Raw genomic sequence first — 15,518 nt, forward strand, 5'->3', positions numbered from 1 at the left:
ATTTATGAGGTCACGATAAAAAAAGTAGAACATATATATACTGTTTTCAATACTACACAGCTACTTTTGCATAGGTACTATTTCTGTACTAAAAATATGTAGTACTGGAAATTTACTTTTAATATTAAGTACTATTTCTTTGCTTTGAAATAATTGTAATATTTAGGTACTTGTATTTTACATTTAAATTTATAAAAAATGACTATATAATAGATATACATGTGAACACCGAAGTGATAACTAACTACAGAATAAAAATGAATACGTAAAACAAACTAAATGAGCACATAATAAAGGCACAGCCGAACAACGTATTATGTGTTAACCTAAGAGAGCATTTTTTGCATTCGGAGCATAATCCTGTATATGAAGTCCGTACAGTGTAAACATGCACAATCATAACGTATTAACTGAGATATGTAAACAACATACGAAGGGGCAGAGGGTATGTTACTGCTGAGAAATGGGAAATTGATAATTGGGAAGTTGAAATCGTCCCGTCGATCATAGATTTTCGTGTGAAGTAGTCCAATTGTGTCAATATTGAGGAAAAGATCAAGGTATGAAGCAGTTCTTCTAGTTTCAGTAGTATCCTTAATATCAAGTTCACTGCATGGGATATATGAGATGTAAGTATTGGCTGAAATATTGGTTATTCAATGATAGCACTTCGGTGTTGACCTGAATATCAATTATATGGTCATTTTTATAAATTTTCTGTTTACAAAACTTTGATTTTTCAAAAAAACTAAGGATTTTCTTACCCCAGGAGTAGATTACCTTAGCCGTATTTGGCACAACCTTTTGGAATTTTGGATCCTCAATGCTCTTCAACTTTGTATTTATTTGGCTTTTTAACTATTTTGATCTGAGCGTCACTGATGAGTCTTATGTAGACGAAACGCGCGTCTGGCGTATAAAATTATAATCCTGGTACTTTTGATAACTGTTTACACCACTGGATCGATGCCACTGTTAATGGACGTTTCGTCCCAGGGGGTATCACCAGCCCAGTAGTCAGCACTTCGGTGTTGACCTGAATATCAATTATATGGTATTTTTTATAGATTTTCTGTTAAAAAAACTTTGATTTTTCGAAAAACTAAGGATTTTCTTACCCCAGGAGTAGATTACCTTAGCCGTGTTTGGCACAACTTTTTGGAATTTTGGATCCTCAATGCTCTTCAACTTTGTATTTATTTGGCTTTTTATCTATTTTGATCTGAGCGTCACTGATGAGTCTTATGTAGACGAAACGCGCGTCTGGCGTATAAAATTATAATCCTGGTACTTTTTACTATTTACACCACTGTGTCGATGCCACTGCTGGTGGACGTATAGGAAATCATAAATATATAAAAAAAAAATATAAAATCAAAATTAAAGAATTTAGCCAGGTGCTTTTTCTTTTTGTCGTATAGAAGGTTCTGAATGAATAATTCTGCTTCATTCGAGTACAAAAACAAATCGGCCAGTAGGGGGTGCGCAATTAGTACCCATTGGAATATCAATCCTCCAAACTCAACAAATAAATTGTCGATCAAAAAGTCCAGCATTTTGATAAAATCATCTTCAGTATATTTTCTGGTAGATTCAGTGCGGTTCTTCACAACGTATGAATTATTGTAACATAAAACAAGAAATATGATCTGCGATTCCCATTTTTATGAAAAAGCTCTGTTTAATGAGATGGTGAAGTCGATCTTTCAACTGAGCATTGGGAATGGTAGTATAAAGATTAGGAAAATCAAAATTCTTAATGTTGCTGCAAAATTGAAAAAGATTGTGATCGAAGATTTAAAAGCAGTAGACAACCCTAGAAGAATATATATCATCACAATATGTTTGAAGCCCATCTTTAACTGTAGAAAGACTAGTAGTCAGTTCTTTAGAAAGATGTTTAGTCGAACATTTTTATGACCCAGCTATGTTTCGTTCTTTATATGGAGTTTTGTGAAGTTTTGGTATCCAGTATAATGAAAATGATACCTAGTTATGCCATTATAATAGGACACTGTACGGCCTTCAACAATGAACAAAACATATATCGTATATATATAGTCCGCTATTAAATACCCCGCCATGATTATTGTGAAACTATTCAATCGAAAAAGAAATCAACTAACGATTTGATTAAGACCAAAAACTAATACTCAAAAAAGATATAACAGCTATAACAGGCGACAGTAACCATCGATAAACAATGAATTCCAGGCGTCTTGTATGGGACAGGCACATACTTTAATAACCATCGATAAACAATGAATTCCAGGCGTCTTGTATTGGACAGGCACATACTTTAATAACCATCGATAAACAATGAATTCCAGGCTTCTTGTATTGGACAGGCACATACTTTAATAATCATCGACAAACAATGAATTCCAGGCGTCTTGTATTGGACAGGCACATACTTTAATAATCATCGACAAACAATGAATTCCAGGCTTCTTGTATTGGACAGGCACATACTTTAATAATCATCGACAAACAATGAATTCCAGGCTTCTTGTATTGGACAGGCACATACTTTAATAATCATCGACAAACAATGAATTCCAGGCTTCTTGTATTGGACAGGCACATACTTTAATAATCATCGATAAACAATGAATTCCAGGCTTCTTGTATTGGACAGGCACATACTTTAATAACCATCGAGAAACAATGAATTCCAGGCTTCTTGTATTGGACAGGCACATACTTTAATAATCATCGACAAACAATGAATTCAAGGCTTCTTGTATTGGACAGGCACATACTTTAATAATCATCGACAAACAATGAATTCCAGGCTTCTTGTATTGGACAGGCTATTACTTTAATAATCATCGACAAACAATGAATTCCAGGCGTCTTGTATTGGACAGGCACATACTTTAATAACCATCGACAAACAATGAATTCCAGGCTTCTTGTATTGGACAGGCACATACTTTAATAACCATCGACAAACAATCAATTCCATGCTTCTTGTATTGGACAGGCACATACTTTAATAACCATCGAGAAACAATGAATTCCAGGCTTCTTGTATTGGACAGGCACATACTTTAATAACCATCGACAAACAATGAATTCAAGGCTTCTGGTATTGGACAGGCACATACTTTAATAACCATCGACAAACAATGAATTCCAGGCTTCTTGTATTGGACAGGCAAATACTTTAATAACCATCGACAAACAATGAATTTCAGGCGTCTTGTATTGGACAGGCACATACTTTAATAACCATCGACAAACAATGAATTCCAGGCGTCTTGTATTGGACAGGCACATACTTTAATAACCATCGACAAACAATGAATTCCAGGCTTCTTGTATTGGACAGGCACATACTTTAATAACCATCGACAAACAATGAATTCCAGGCTTCTTGTATTGGACAGGCACATTCTTTAATAACCATCGACAAACAATGAATTCCAGGCTTCTTGTATTGGACAGGCACATACTTTAATAACCATCGACAAACAATGAATTCCAGGCTTCTTGTATTGGACAGGCACATACTTTAATAACCATCGACAAACAATGAATTCCAGGCTTCTTGTATTGGACAGGCACATACTTTAATAACCATCGACAAACAATGAATTCCAGGCTTCTTGTATTGGACAGGCACATACTTTAATAACCATCGACAAACAATGAATTCCAGGCTTCTTGTATTGGACAGGCACATACTTTAATAACCATCGACAAACAATGAATTCCAGGCTTCTTGTATTGGACAGGCACATACTTTAATAACCATCGACAAACAATGAATTCCAGGCTTCTTGTATTGGACAGGTACATACTTTAATAACCATCGACAAACAATGAATTCCAGGCTTCTTGTATTGGACAGGCACATACTTTAATAACCATCGACAAACAATGAATTCCAGGCTTCTTGTATTGGACAGGCACATACTTTAATAACCATCGACAAACAATGAATTCCAGGCTTCTTGTATTGGACAGGCACATACTTTAATAACCATCGACAAACAATGAATTCCAGGCGTCTTGTATTGGACAGGCAAATACTTTGATTTATATCTATGAAAGAATATAGTATGAATTTGAATAATGGAATAATTAAACTTAGATTACGTTCATTGAAATCTGAAAAATCATTACAGATAGGGCATATCATTTACAAGTTGGGAAAAGTACACAACGTAAGAAAGGGATTTTCAAGCCCTTATTAGGCAATGGTGCATGTCAAGATGTGTCAATGTTATCTGATTGCCGTAAAAATACTGACGATGATGAAAATGAACTCATCATAGATAATAGGATTGAAATGTTATAATTACACCAGACGCGCATTTCGTCTACAAAAGACTCATCAGTGACACTCGATTCGAAAAATATTAAAAAGTCCAAATAAAGTACGAAATTGAATATCATTGTGGACCAAAAATTCCTAAAGTTTTGCCAAGTACAGAGCCTTAGTATTTAAAAGTTGTGTTAACAGTCAATTTATAATTATGAACATATCAATGATAACTCAAGTCAACACAGAAGTGCTAACTACTGGGCTGGTGACACTTTCGGGGGAATTAAAACTACACCAGCAGTGGCATCGACCCAGTGGTTGTAAATAAAATCGTTATAGATACCAGGATTGAAATGTTATATTTACTCCAGATTTTAATTGCTGCCGACTAGTTTGCCAGTTTTATGGGGAGGTTAATACAGAAAAGATAGAGAAAATTCAAGAAAGAGCACTATAAGGTTTATCTATGAAGACTATTTGACGAAGCTTGTCCTCCTCTTTCCTATATTTGATTTAGAATATAGAAGTGTTGTTATGTTAACACTATCATATACTGATGGAAAAATTGCAGATCAAATATGGCGGCATTTGCAAACATGTGTGTTTACATATGTGTTTAGACATTGTAAAAATTAATAGCCGAATATTTAGGCACATAATTAAATAGAAAGATTTCTATGATAATCACATCTAAAATTCACATTGTTTTACCGTTTGGGCGTATGCTTAAAAAAATGGTTTCGTGAAAATTCCGCTTCGAAATAGCGGGTTTACATAGTAACAGATGAGGGTTTTCACTAATGAGATAAAAACCCGAAACACGGATAACCTAATTCACTAAAGAGGTCAATACATAGTCCAACATTAGACAGGAACCCAAAACACGGGTAACCTAACTCACTCAGAGGTCAATACATAGTCCAACATTAGACAGGAACCCAAAACACGGATAACCTAACTCACTTAGAGGTCAATACATAGTCCAACATTAGACAGGAACCCAAAACACAGGTATCCTAACTCACTTAGAGGTCAATACATAGTCCAACATTAGACAGGAACCCAAAACACGGGTATCCTAACTCACTTAGAGGTCAATACATAGTCCAACATTAGACAGGAACCCAAAACACGGGTAACCTAACTCACTCAGAGGTCAATACATAGTCCAACATTAGACAGGAACCCAAAACACGGGTAACCTAACTCACTTAGAGGTCAATACATAGTCCAACATTAGACAGGAACCCAAAACACGGGTATCCTAACTCACTTAGAGGTCAATACATAGTCCAACATTAGACAGGAACCCAAAACACGGGTAACCTAACTCACTTAGAGGTCAATACATAGTCCAACATTAGACAGGAACCCAAAACACAGGTAACCTAACTCACTTAGAGGTCAATACATAGTCCAACATTAGACAGGAACCCAAAACACGGGTATCCTAACTCACTTAGAGGTCAATACATAGTCCAACATTAGACAGGAACCCAAAACACAGGTAACCTAACTCACTCAGAGGTCAATACATAGTCCAACATTAGACAGGAACCCAAAACACGGGTATCCTAACTCACTTAGAGGTCAATACATAGTCCAACATTAGACAGGAACCCAAAACACGGGTAACCTAACTCACTCAGAGGTCAATACATAGTCCAACATTAGACAGGAACCCAAAACACGGGTAACCTAACTCACTTAGAGGTCAATACATAGTCCAACATTAGACAGGAACCCAAAACACAGGTAACCTAACTCACTTAGAGGTCAATACATAGTCCAACATTAGACAGGAACCCAAAACACAGGTAACCTAACTCACTTAGAGGTCAATACATAGTCCAACATTAGACAGGAACCCAAAACACGGGTAACCTAACTCACTTAGAGGTCAATACATAGTCCAACATTAGACAGGAACCCAAAACACGGGTAACCTAACTCACTTAGAGGTCAATACATAGTCCAACATTAGACAGGAACCCAAAACACAGGTAACCTAACTCACTTAGAGGTCAATACATAGTCCAACATTAGACAGGAACCCAAAACACAGGTAACCTAACTCACTTAGAGGTCAATACATAGTCCAACATTAGACAGGAACCCAAAACACAGGTAACCTAACTCACTTAGAGGTCAATACATAGTCCAACATTAGACAGGAACCCAAAACACAGGTAACCTAACTCACTTAGAGGTCAATACATAGTCCAACATTAGACAGGAACCCAAAACACAGGTATCCTAACTCACTTAGAGGTCAATACATAGTCCAACATTAGACAGTGTCAAAAAAATATGTCATGCTCCACCTCGACAAAAGAGGAGAAAAGGGTTTCCGTCGGCCAAAGAAAGAAAAGTGCTGCGTATTTTTGCTGTTTATTTATTTGACAAAGTAAAAAAAAAATCTAAAACAACTGTGGACACAGAATAGTATTTGGGTCTTTGATACTGAGTTTTGCACAATTTGCATGATTGAAACAGTAATGTTATGGCGATAGTATCCCTTTATTTGTGTCCTTTTTGTTTTTACAGAACTTACAGATAATGGAATTAACTTAAACATATATTTAGTTTACCTCTTGTTGGAAATTATTCGACTCCTGTTTTTTTTTCAAATTATCTATCTGGATTTTTATCTTTGGAATGGATTATTAAGAAATTCTAATATCAGTAAACTATTATTGCTGCTTATCTACTCCCCTGATCACCTAATTTTTGTCGGAGTGTGTGTTGCCAAATCTTCACGAGTTTCTTGTGTAATACTTTTTTTAATTGTTGTTTGAAATTTTGACCCCAGTGCTGTTACACTGTAGTTGTTATTCGACTTATAAATCTCGTTTTCTCCCTTACTATATATTATCTCTCTCTCTTTTTCAAATTTCACTGAAGGGGTCAATTGTGAGTTTTCTTTGTTGTATTTTGTGGACGATTGTATGTTTGTGTGGTTTTTTTTTGGTTGGTTCTTTTGATTGTTTTTTTTTTGTCTATCTTCGAATTATGGTTTTACGGAGTCTTTGTGTTTTTTTTTCACCTTTGTAATCATGTAATTTGATAAACTAATTCACTAGTATACAGACGCATTATGTTGACACTACTTGCTGAAAGCTGTTATAAAGTGATCTTTTCCCGCTCTATGAGTGAAAACCGTCACATTGTACGTTCAGAAAAATTTAACGATCATACCTAAGTACAAAAAAAAATTAATATCCGTGGTTCTTTGCGAAACAAATATCAAATTCAATGTTGATATGAATTGTCATTGATATGGTCAGAATTATAAATTAATTGTTTACAAAACTTTGAAATTTTGATATATACTAAGGCTTTTCTACCTCAGGAATTGATTACCGTTAGGCGTTTTTTGCATTTTTTGGCGTTAAAACTCATTTGCCATTTATTTTCCTATTCTTCCAATGATGTTAAGTCTCTTTGTATACGGTCGCTGTCTGCCTGGTTGTGTACTGTTCTAAAAAGTAGGCTATCATCTGCAAATAGTTTTGTTTCAGAGTGATGTTGATGTTTCTGGCATGTCATTTATGTAGGTCAGAAACAATACCGGTCCAAGAACTGTGCCTTGGGTGACGCCTGCAAGTATCGGGACTTGAGAAAAGACAGCTCCTTCTTATATTACGCTCTGCATTCTGTTTTCAAGAAATAATTGAATCCATTGTACCTTAAATAAACTTATGTGCATTACAGGGACATTGTTCTTTCATTGAAAATTAATTTTTAGACCCAAAATTTACACCGTTTAGTGGTGCGCCTCATACAGGCGGAATTTACAGATAATATAACAGTTAAAACAGATCTTTAATCGAGGCATGCATTCAAGTTTCTTTCCCCGGACGATTTTTCCCCATAGAAGGTCAAAATGGCGAGTCGATTTTGTCGACTTTTTCGACCTGCTGCAGTTACAAAGTTGTACCGAACACACTGTATGTGCAAATTATTTTACATTACAATTGACTAAATAGGTATATTGGTATCCTACAGTTGTGCAGCTGGGATTTAAAACCCCTCCCCCATTCAGATATTGAATAATTGAATGTGAATTAAGAGTAATTTCTCTACCTTATGCATATATTTGACAGCAAACAATTTCCATATGCACTTGTCTCAGAAAAGAAATCCTTTACCTTTATATAACACTAGTTATCTAATTTGCAATTTTGAAAAAAAGACAGACAGTCGCGAAATTCCATTGTATGCCCATTTCTCGGTTGTCAACCCCACTATAAAAAACTTGTAAGTTGTTATGCCGTAAATAATCTAACTTGATTTTTCTACACAATGGTGTATAAGACATGTACTTTGGTTGTTGGAATCATCAGCAGGAGGCTACCGAAGTATGTCAATCATAATAATGTCATCTACATTTTGTACCTATGCCAGATTGGATACATACGACTCCCAGTAAATGATTTTTTTTTAAATAAATCGTTAGTTATGAATGAGTAAAGGATGAGATGTGATATGATTGCCTATGAGACGGGTAACATGAATGATTGAATAACAGTGTTATTATTCGAATAACACTTGAAATTTTAATATTAATACATGTATTGGTGACTTTAAAACATTGATTATCTGACATGATTATTAAATAATAATATATTAGGCCAATTAAAATTAATTGATAGATTTTATTCCCACCCACCCTGATTTTTTTTATTTTGAACATATTACGATTTCCAGATTTTGTTCATGTCCGTTACCGGTAACTATTGCTAATTTCATTTCATTCAAAACTTCCTGTTTCAAATTTAGGTTTTGTATTTCTTTGAGTAATCTAACGAAAATGATTAAGTCGACATATTCTGCTGCTCTATGATGACAAGGCAAAGAAATATAATCTATGTCTGTTTCCTGTTCCCGACCGACCTTGACTCAAAACCCCTGACCCTAGATCTTTTTGGGTAGCAATACACAGTTGGAAAAAAAACATAAAATTGTCGGATAGGAGTAAAACGCTGTGTCCAAGAAAGCAAATCGCAGTATGTCACAAATAATTAGAAAAACTTTCTTTTTTTTTAATTGATACAATAACTTGCGCTCAGTCATTATCACTATCTTGGTCAATACCACGGTCCTGTTGGCAGTCCATATATCACGATAATGACATACCTGTCAACTGACCCGTTTTCTGCGGGTGTGACCCGAGATTTTGACAATTCTGAGGGATCACCCGGACACACGCCGGGTCATTGAAATAACCCGGGAATTCCGAAAATGACCCGATTTCACCCGTATTTCTTAGCCTTGAGATTGATTTCATAAGTAATATTCCTTTGAAATACCGGCAAATTCGTAATTCTTCCATGAACAGGAAGTTCATCTAGCTATGTAAACTGTCAAATTAAGTGACCCATTAAGTGCATGGCTTCATTTGACAGCTTTGGTGTCAAACACACTGTTCATTAACACCAATTACCTAAGCTTAAGGTCGTAAATAAATTGCACTATAAACATAAACAAATATATTTCAACTAGATACTTCCCCTTATTTGTCACCATTCAAAGTTATTCCTTATATTTACGTTTTATGGGTGAAAAAGATTAAATCATAAATAATATAAAATTCAAATACATATTGAAAAATAACTTTTCAATATTTTTATACCTTTAAATTTATACAATATTTAAAAAAAAGTTGAAAATTATTTTTTACATTTATACTCCCTTTTACTGTATTACATGTACTATATTTTATCATATTCTAATTTCCCTATGAAATAGGATAAGATTTGATTGAAAGGCAACAAAGCTAATAACCTTACACTTTCTAAAATTACATTAGATATTTTATAAATGGTAGTGGATGATGATACCAAAAAGTAAAGGATACAAGACTGAGTTACACATATTTATAAAAATCTTTATGCGTGCAATGAAACAAAAATTAATAAGATTTAAAATGACTGAACCAAGTGATGTTTTGGTATCTTTGATCTACATTGTAAGAAAATGTACCATAAATACTGAAATTCAGCTCGAAAAACTTCGTACGCGTTATGACCTGAGATTTGATTCTTCAATGCAGGTCATGACCTGCATTTTCATCGTCACAGGTTGACAGGTATGATAATGACCAGTTTTTCAAGCACTATTATATAAATACTTTTAAAGCATTCCTAACAATTACAGAGTTATACAAATGTTGGGTAAAAAAAACACTTTATGAACAAAAATTTTCAATAGTTTAATAATAATAGATAAATGGAAAACTAGTACCGGGTATGTTGTTTAGACAAAAAAGTATTATACAATTATAGTAAGAACTATTTTAATACTTTTATTCTGTTTTAAATTTTGTTTTATCGTGAAAATGCTAAAATTTCACAGCTCAGAAGCAATAGTTTACAAGATCATGAAGATACACATGCAAGACTATTGCAAAATTTAATATTTTATTTCTTTTTTAGTACTCAAAGCCAATCCAGTTGTTGCACAGTGTCAAAGATTACAGACAACAGATTCTACCAACCAAACATCTCGTAATAATTTTTTTTTCACTGTTTTTTGAGGATATAATTTTGAACAGTACTCAAAATAAACTTCTTATGTAGTCAAAACAAGAAATAACTTTTGAACTGAATTGAAAATATTAAATTTATATTACCTGTCACTGTAAGTGTAAACTGAGAATTATTTTTTTATGAAACCACACAAAAATAAATGTTTCTACTGTATGTGATTTCGGCAAATAAAGAAAAAGATAAATGATGGGATAAGCTGAGGTTTAAATGTACATCGAAATGGTATTCATAAAACATCACCAACATACATTTGTACATCATATATCACCATAGGATTGCTATAACGTATAAGATATAGGTTTACCACAAACTCTAGATCTCTTGTCAAGTTTTTTGGCATTATAACTTTTAAAATTGTTGTATTGTAAATATAAAATTTGAATATTGTAAATATTACTGTAACTGTTCATTTCATAAAATGATAAATTTTAAAATTGTTTAAAAAAAATGTGAAACGTAAAAAAAATCTTACATACACTGAACACCTCAGAGTCAAAACAGGCATACAAATGAGATAAAAAGAACATACATACATGACATACTCATTCAAATGAGAAAATAGCACATACATACTCATTCAAATGAGATAAAAAGCACATAAGTACTCATTCAAATGAGATAAAAAGCACATACATACTCATTCAAATGAAATTAAAAGCACATACGTACTCATTCAAATGAGATAAAAAGAACATACATACATGACATACTCATTCAAATGAGATAATAGCAAATACATACTCATTCAAATGAGATAAAAAGCACATACGTACTCATTCAAATGAGATAAAAAGCACATACATACTCATTCAAATGAGATAAAAAGCACATACATACTCATTCAAATGAGATAAAAAGCACATAGGTACTCATTCAAATGAGATAAAAAGCACATATGTACTCATTCAAATGAGATAAAAAGCACATAGGTACTCATTCAAATGAGATAAAAAGCACATATGTACTCATTCAAATGAGATAACAGGCACATACATACTCATTCAAATGAGATAAAAAGCACATACATACTCATTCAAACAATATCGAAGTTGATTCAGAACATGTATGACAATATAGGAGGAACATCCTATCAAACATTAGATCCCCAATGGAAAAAGTTGGAAGTTATGCATAATTAATCTGTTAAATTAAACTCAAATAGTAATTATGTTTCCATAATTTACTAATTTACGAAAAATGAAAATACTCTCATGTTCATGATATGTTGACCCAGTCTATTATAATATTTGACCCCTTGGATAAATTTAACCCTTGACTTGGTGAAATCAGAAGCATTCTTAAATAATCTTGTATACATTACAGCCACGGTAAGACCTTGGATATATTTAACCCTAGACTTAATGAAATTAGAAGCATTATTTAAATAATCTTGTATACATTTCAGCCACGGTCAGACCTCAGAACTTGCCCTACAGGCAGCAGTTGAAAGATTTTGGGCAATATGTAGCTGAATGTTTACCTAAGTATGTACAACATGTTGTGGTAACTCATCACGAGGAGCTGGAAATACTGATTCACCCAGAAGGCATTGTACCAACAATATCCTTCCTTAAAGATCATCATAATACACAGTATTTAAACATTGTAGATATTGCTGCTCTTGATGTACCCACACGGGAAAAAAGGTTTGAGGTAATTAATACCAATCAGTTTCATATACATAGTAGATATTGCTGTTCTTGATGTACCCACACGGGAGAAAAGGTTTGAGAATTAATACCAATCACATACATAGTAGATATTGCTGCTCTTGATGTACCCACACGGGAAAAAGGTTTGAGGTAATTAATACCAATCACATTGTTATAAATTACAGTCGAAGTATAAGCTTCAACATCAGTCCATGGAGTAGTGACACTGAACAAAATTGAAAATCCACGGACATGAATCAAAACTGCAGATCTAGAAGCACTATACATATGATATATAAGCTGTCTTCAACAGAAGTTGAAAGGAAATAGCAAATCAAATTTCTTTGTCATTCTGTGTTTGCCATTAAGATTAATATCATTACATATTGTTATCCCATTAAAATCTCTTCCTGTATGTAATATTTGTTGCTGGATTCCGACCAATCATACAAAATATAATCTATGTTGGTTTACTTACAGATTGTCTACATGTTATTATCTCTACGATTTAACTCTCGTATTAAAGTGAAGACCTACACTGATGAATTGACTCCTATAGATTCCCTTTGTTCTGTATTTGCTGGAGCAAACTGGTATGAAAGAGAGGTAAGATATGTTACCCGTGTTTTATAGGTTTTTGCAAAACAACAGCCCCCCTGTCATAAGACTAATTGTAAGAAAAGACCACTGCAGTGTGTTTTATCAAATTTAAACAACTTCATTATGCATGTAATGTACATGATGTCAAGGTAAATTAATCATGTTAATAGTTCATGTTACTTTATCTAAAATGACAAAAAAAATTTTAAATCATATGCCAATCCGAGGATAGAACAGAATTTACTGCACAGAAATTTGTTTACCAAATCAAATATCTATATTATTCACAAGCAATTTCACATACTCATAATTTTGTTGAAAAATATGCCTCAAGCTAGAAATGACTGGTGCTTTTATAAATCTATGAAAATAATTTTAAAGAACTACTTTAATTTATTTTGATAGAAAGAAATTCTGTTTTATAAAAAATAGGTACAAAATATGATATAGATATGTAACTTTTATGCATTTCAGATCTGGGGATATGTAGTTAGAACAGAATTTACTGCACAAAAATTTGTTTACCAAATCAAATATCTATATTATTCACAAGCAATTTCACATACTCATAATTTTGTTAAAAAAATGCCTCAAACTAGAAATGATTGATGCTTTTATAAATCTATGCAAAGAATTTCTAAGAACTACTTTTATTTATTTAGATAGAATCTGAAAGGAATTCTGTTTTATATAAAATAGGTACAAAATATGTTATAGATATGTAACTTTTATGCATTTCAGATCTGGGATATGTTTGGAGTGTTCTTTGCAAATCATCCTGACTTAAGAAGAATTCTAACAGATTATGGATTTGAGGGACATCCATTCAGAAAGGATTTTCCACTAAGTGGATATGTAGAAGTAAGCTTATTAGATTGTAGACAGGGGCCATAACCCTGATAATAGATTTAAGGGACATCCGTTCAGAAAGGATTTTCCACTAAGTGGATATGTAGAAGTAAGTTTATCAGATTGTAGACAGGGGCCATAACCCTGATAATAGATTTAAGGGACATCCGTTCAGAAAGGATTTTCCACTAAGTGGATATGTAGAAGTAAGTTTATCAGATTGTAGACAGGGGCCATAACCCTGAAAAATTAGTCTGTACAGTCAAATAAAATTTCAATTGATTTTTCATAATCTACTGAATTTGTGATGTTTAGTATAATAGTATTATATTCCTTTTAAAGATATTATTTTGCTGCTTTTAATTTTAACAATGATTGATTTAAAAATCTTTTGAAATTTGTGTTTACGTTTGTGTTGAGATCATTACCAAATGAAATATTTATATTTTACCAGGTCTAGGTATCACTGTATCAAATTCTAAAATCTTAGTACGGTTACATACACTATAGGGAAGATTAATACAGAACTTTAAAATAGCTCAAACTCTTCAAGGTCAATTTGATTGAATAATCAAATGTTGCAACTATTATAAATAAAAAAAAAAAAAAACAATTATAAAACAAGAATGTGTCCATAGTACACGGATGCCCCAATTCAGAAAGATCATATCACAGGGTACATGTGTACTAAGTTTCAAGTTGATTGGACTTCAACCGCATCAAAAACTACCTTGACCAAAAACCTTAACCTGAAGTGGTACAGACGGACAAACAGACGAATGGACACACAGACCAGAAAACATAATGCTCTCAACTATTGTAGTTGGGGCATAAGAAATACTGATTTATATCATTTATGAAACATCCTGATTATAACGTTATTGTGTATGAAAAAAAACTGGTGAACAGTCTTTAACAATGACACACTCAAATTCTTATACAGGTGAAGTCATTTTACAGATAGTGTCATTTGTTGCCCAAATAAAAGGCAGTGACATCATTTAATTTAGTATGCTACTTTCAAGAAGGGAGAATAACTAAAACTTTCTGTATTGTTTTGTAGGTTAGATATGATGATGAAGTCAAACGAGTGGTTGTAGAACCGTTAGAATTAACACAAGAATTTAGAAAGTTTGAATATAACACACCATGGGAAGTGTTTCCTAAGTTCCGTGAAGTAGAGGAGGGTGGTGAGAGACCAGCTGAACCGGAGGAACAACCAAAACAATAATTACAATCTCATAGATGTTTATGTATAATTTAAAATAAATTAAATTTGATGTTTTAACTGTGTCTGTTAAATTCATCAGTCTTGAAAATTTAATCATGAAAATCATCTTCTGTTAGTTTTAAAACTAAAAAGTAATATCAGGAACTTACAACTAAGAAGTTATATAAGAAACTTACAACTAAAAAGTTATATCAGAAACTTACAATTAAAAAATTATATCAGAAACTTACAACTAAAAATGTATATCAGATGCTTAAAACTTTATGATGATTACATATATGATATCACCTAAGACAGAAGACATAACATGAGAACTAGATGTGTAATGGATGAATATCCAATATCATTATTTTTATATGACT

General features: G+C 33.1%; 1 protein-coding gene across 1 annotated transcript; it reads left to right on the top strand.

Moving 5' to 3' along the window:
* Positions 1 to 8,097: 8,097 nt before the first annotated feature.
* On the top strand, positions 8,098 to 15,213 carry LOC134722183 (NADH dehydrogenase [ubiquinone] iron-sulfur protein 3, mitochondrial-like). The gene is made up of 6 exons (XM_063585764.1): positions 8,098 to 8,223; positions 10,711 to 10,782; positions 12,230 to 12,477; positions 12,957 to 13,082; positions 13,818 to 13,937; positions 14,989 to 15,213. Exons 1-6 carry the CDS (start codon positions 8,160 to 8,162, stop codon positions 15,154 to 15,156), a joined length of 798 nt encoding a protein of 265 aa, XP_063441834.1. The 5' UTR covers positions 8,098 to 8,159; the 3' UTR covers positions 15,157 to 15,213.
* Positions 15,214 to 15,518: the final 305 nt, after the last annotated feature.

Source organism: Mytilus trossulus, chromosome 6, assembly GCF_036588685.1.
Source record: "Mytilus trossulus isolate FHL-02 chromosome 6, PNRI_Mtr1.1.1.hap1, whole genome shotgun sequence".
Taxonomy (NCBI): domain Eukaryota; kingdom Metazoa; phylum Mollusca; class Bivalvia; order Mytilida; family Mytilidae; genus Mytilus; species Mytilus trossulus.